The sequence below is a fragment of the Eimeria mitis genome, genomic scaffold, assembly GCF_000499745.2.
Source record: "Eimeria mitis Houghton genomic scaffold, Emh_scaff10068, whole genome shotgun sequence".
Lineage (NCBI taxonomy): Eukaryota > Apicomplexa > Conoidasida > Eucoccidiorida > Eimeriidae > Eimeria > Eimeria mitis.
Window position 1 is genome coordinate 1 of NW_013567041.1, and position 860 is coordinate 860.

The window sequence follows — 860 nt, forward strand, 5'->3', positions numbered from 1 at the left end:
TTTTTTTTTTTTTTTTTTTTTTTACTTTTATAAATATTTTTTTTTTTTGTTTTTGTTTTTGTTTCTCTTTGTTTTTCTGTTTTAGGGTTTAGGGTTGTTTGTTTTTTTTTGTTTACTTTTGTTTTATATGAAAAAGAAAAATTTGTTTTAGGGTTTAGGGTTTAGGGGTTAGGGTTTAGAGTTTAGGGTTTAGGGTTTAATAATAGAATACACAACAACAAAAAAAACAAAAAATAAATAAAGAAACAACAAAAACAAATAAATAAAAACAAACAAATAAACAAAAAAATATTAAAAGATAAAAACAATATTGCTGCTGTTGCTGCTGCTGCTGCTGCTGCTGCTGTTGCTGCTGCTGCTGCTGCTGTTGTTTTCCTTGCTGCTGCTGCTGCTGCTTTGTTGCAGTCGCTACTGCTGCTACTTTTGTTGTTTTTTTTGGTTTGCCGCTGCTGCAGCAGCAGCAGCAGCAGCAGCTGCTGCTGCTGCTGCTGTTAGTGCTGCAGCTGTTGGTGCTGCCTCTGCTGCTGGTGGTGCTGTTGGTGTTGCTGCTGCCGCTGCTGCTGCTGCAGCTGCTGCTGCTGCTGCTAGCTGTGGTGCTGCTGCAGCTCCTTGCGCTGCTGCTGCTATTGCTACTACTGCTGCAGCAGCAGCAGCTGCTGCTGCTACTCTTGCTGCTGCTACTGCTGCTGCTGCTGCTGCTGCTACTCTTGCTGCTGCTGCTGCTGCTGCTGCTCTAATACAAGCATTTGCAGGCATACGAAGAGGGGAGTATTGAGGGTTTATAAAATAGAGGGTTTAGGGTTTAGGGTTTACAGTACACAAGAATATTGAGGGTTTTAAACAATGAAGGGTTTTGGTTT

General features: G+C 41.2%; 1 protein-coding gene across 1 annotated transcript; it reads right to left on the reverse strand.

Moving 5' to 3' along the window:
• Nucleotides 1-417: 417 nt before the first annotated feature.
• EMH_0098710 (uncharacterized protein) lies at nucleotides 418-756 on the reverse strand (the record flags this gene model as incomplete). The annotated part of the gene is made up of 1 exon (XM_013494009.1): nucleotides 418-756. The coding sequence occupies one exon, from the start codon at nucleotides 754-756 to the stop codon at nucleotides 418-420; it is 339 nt and encodes a 112-aa protein (XP_013349463.1).
• Nucleotides 757-860: the final 104 nt, after the last annotated feature.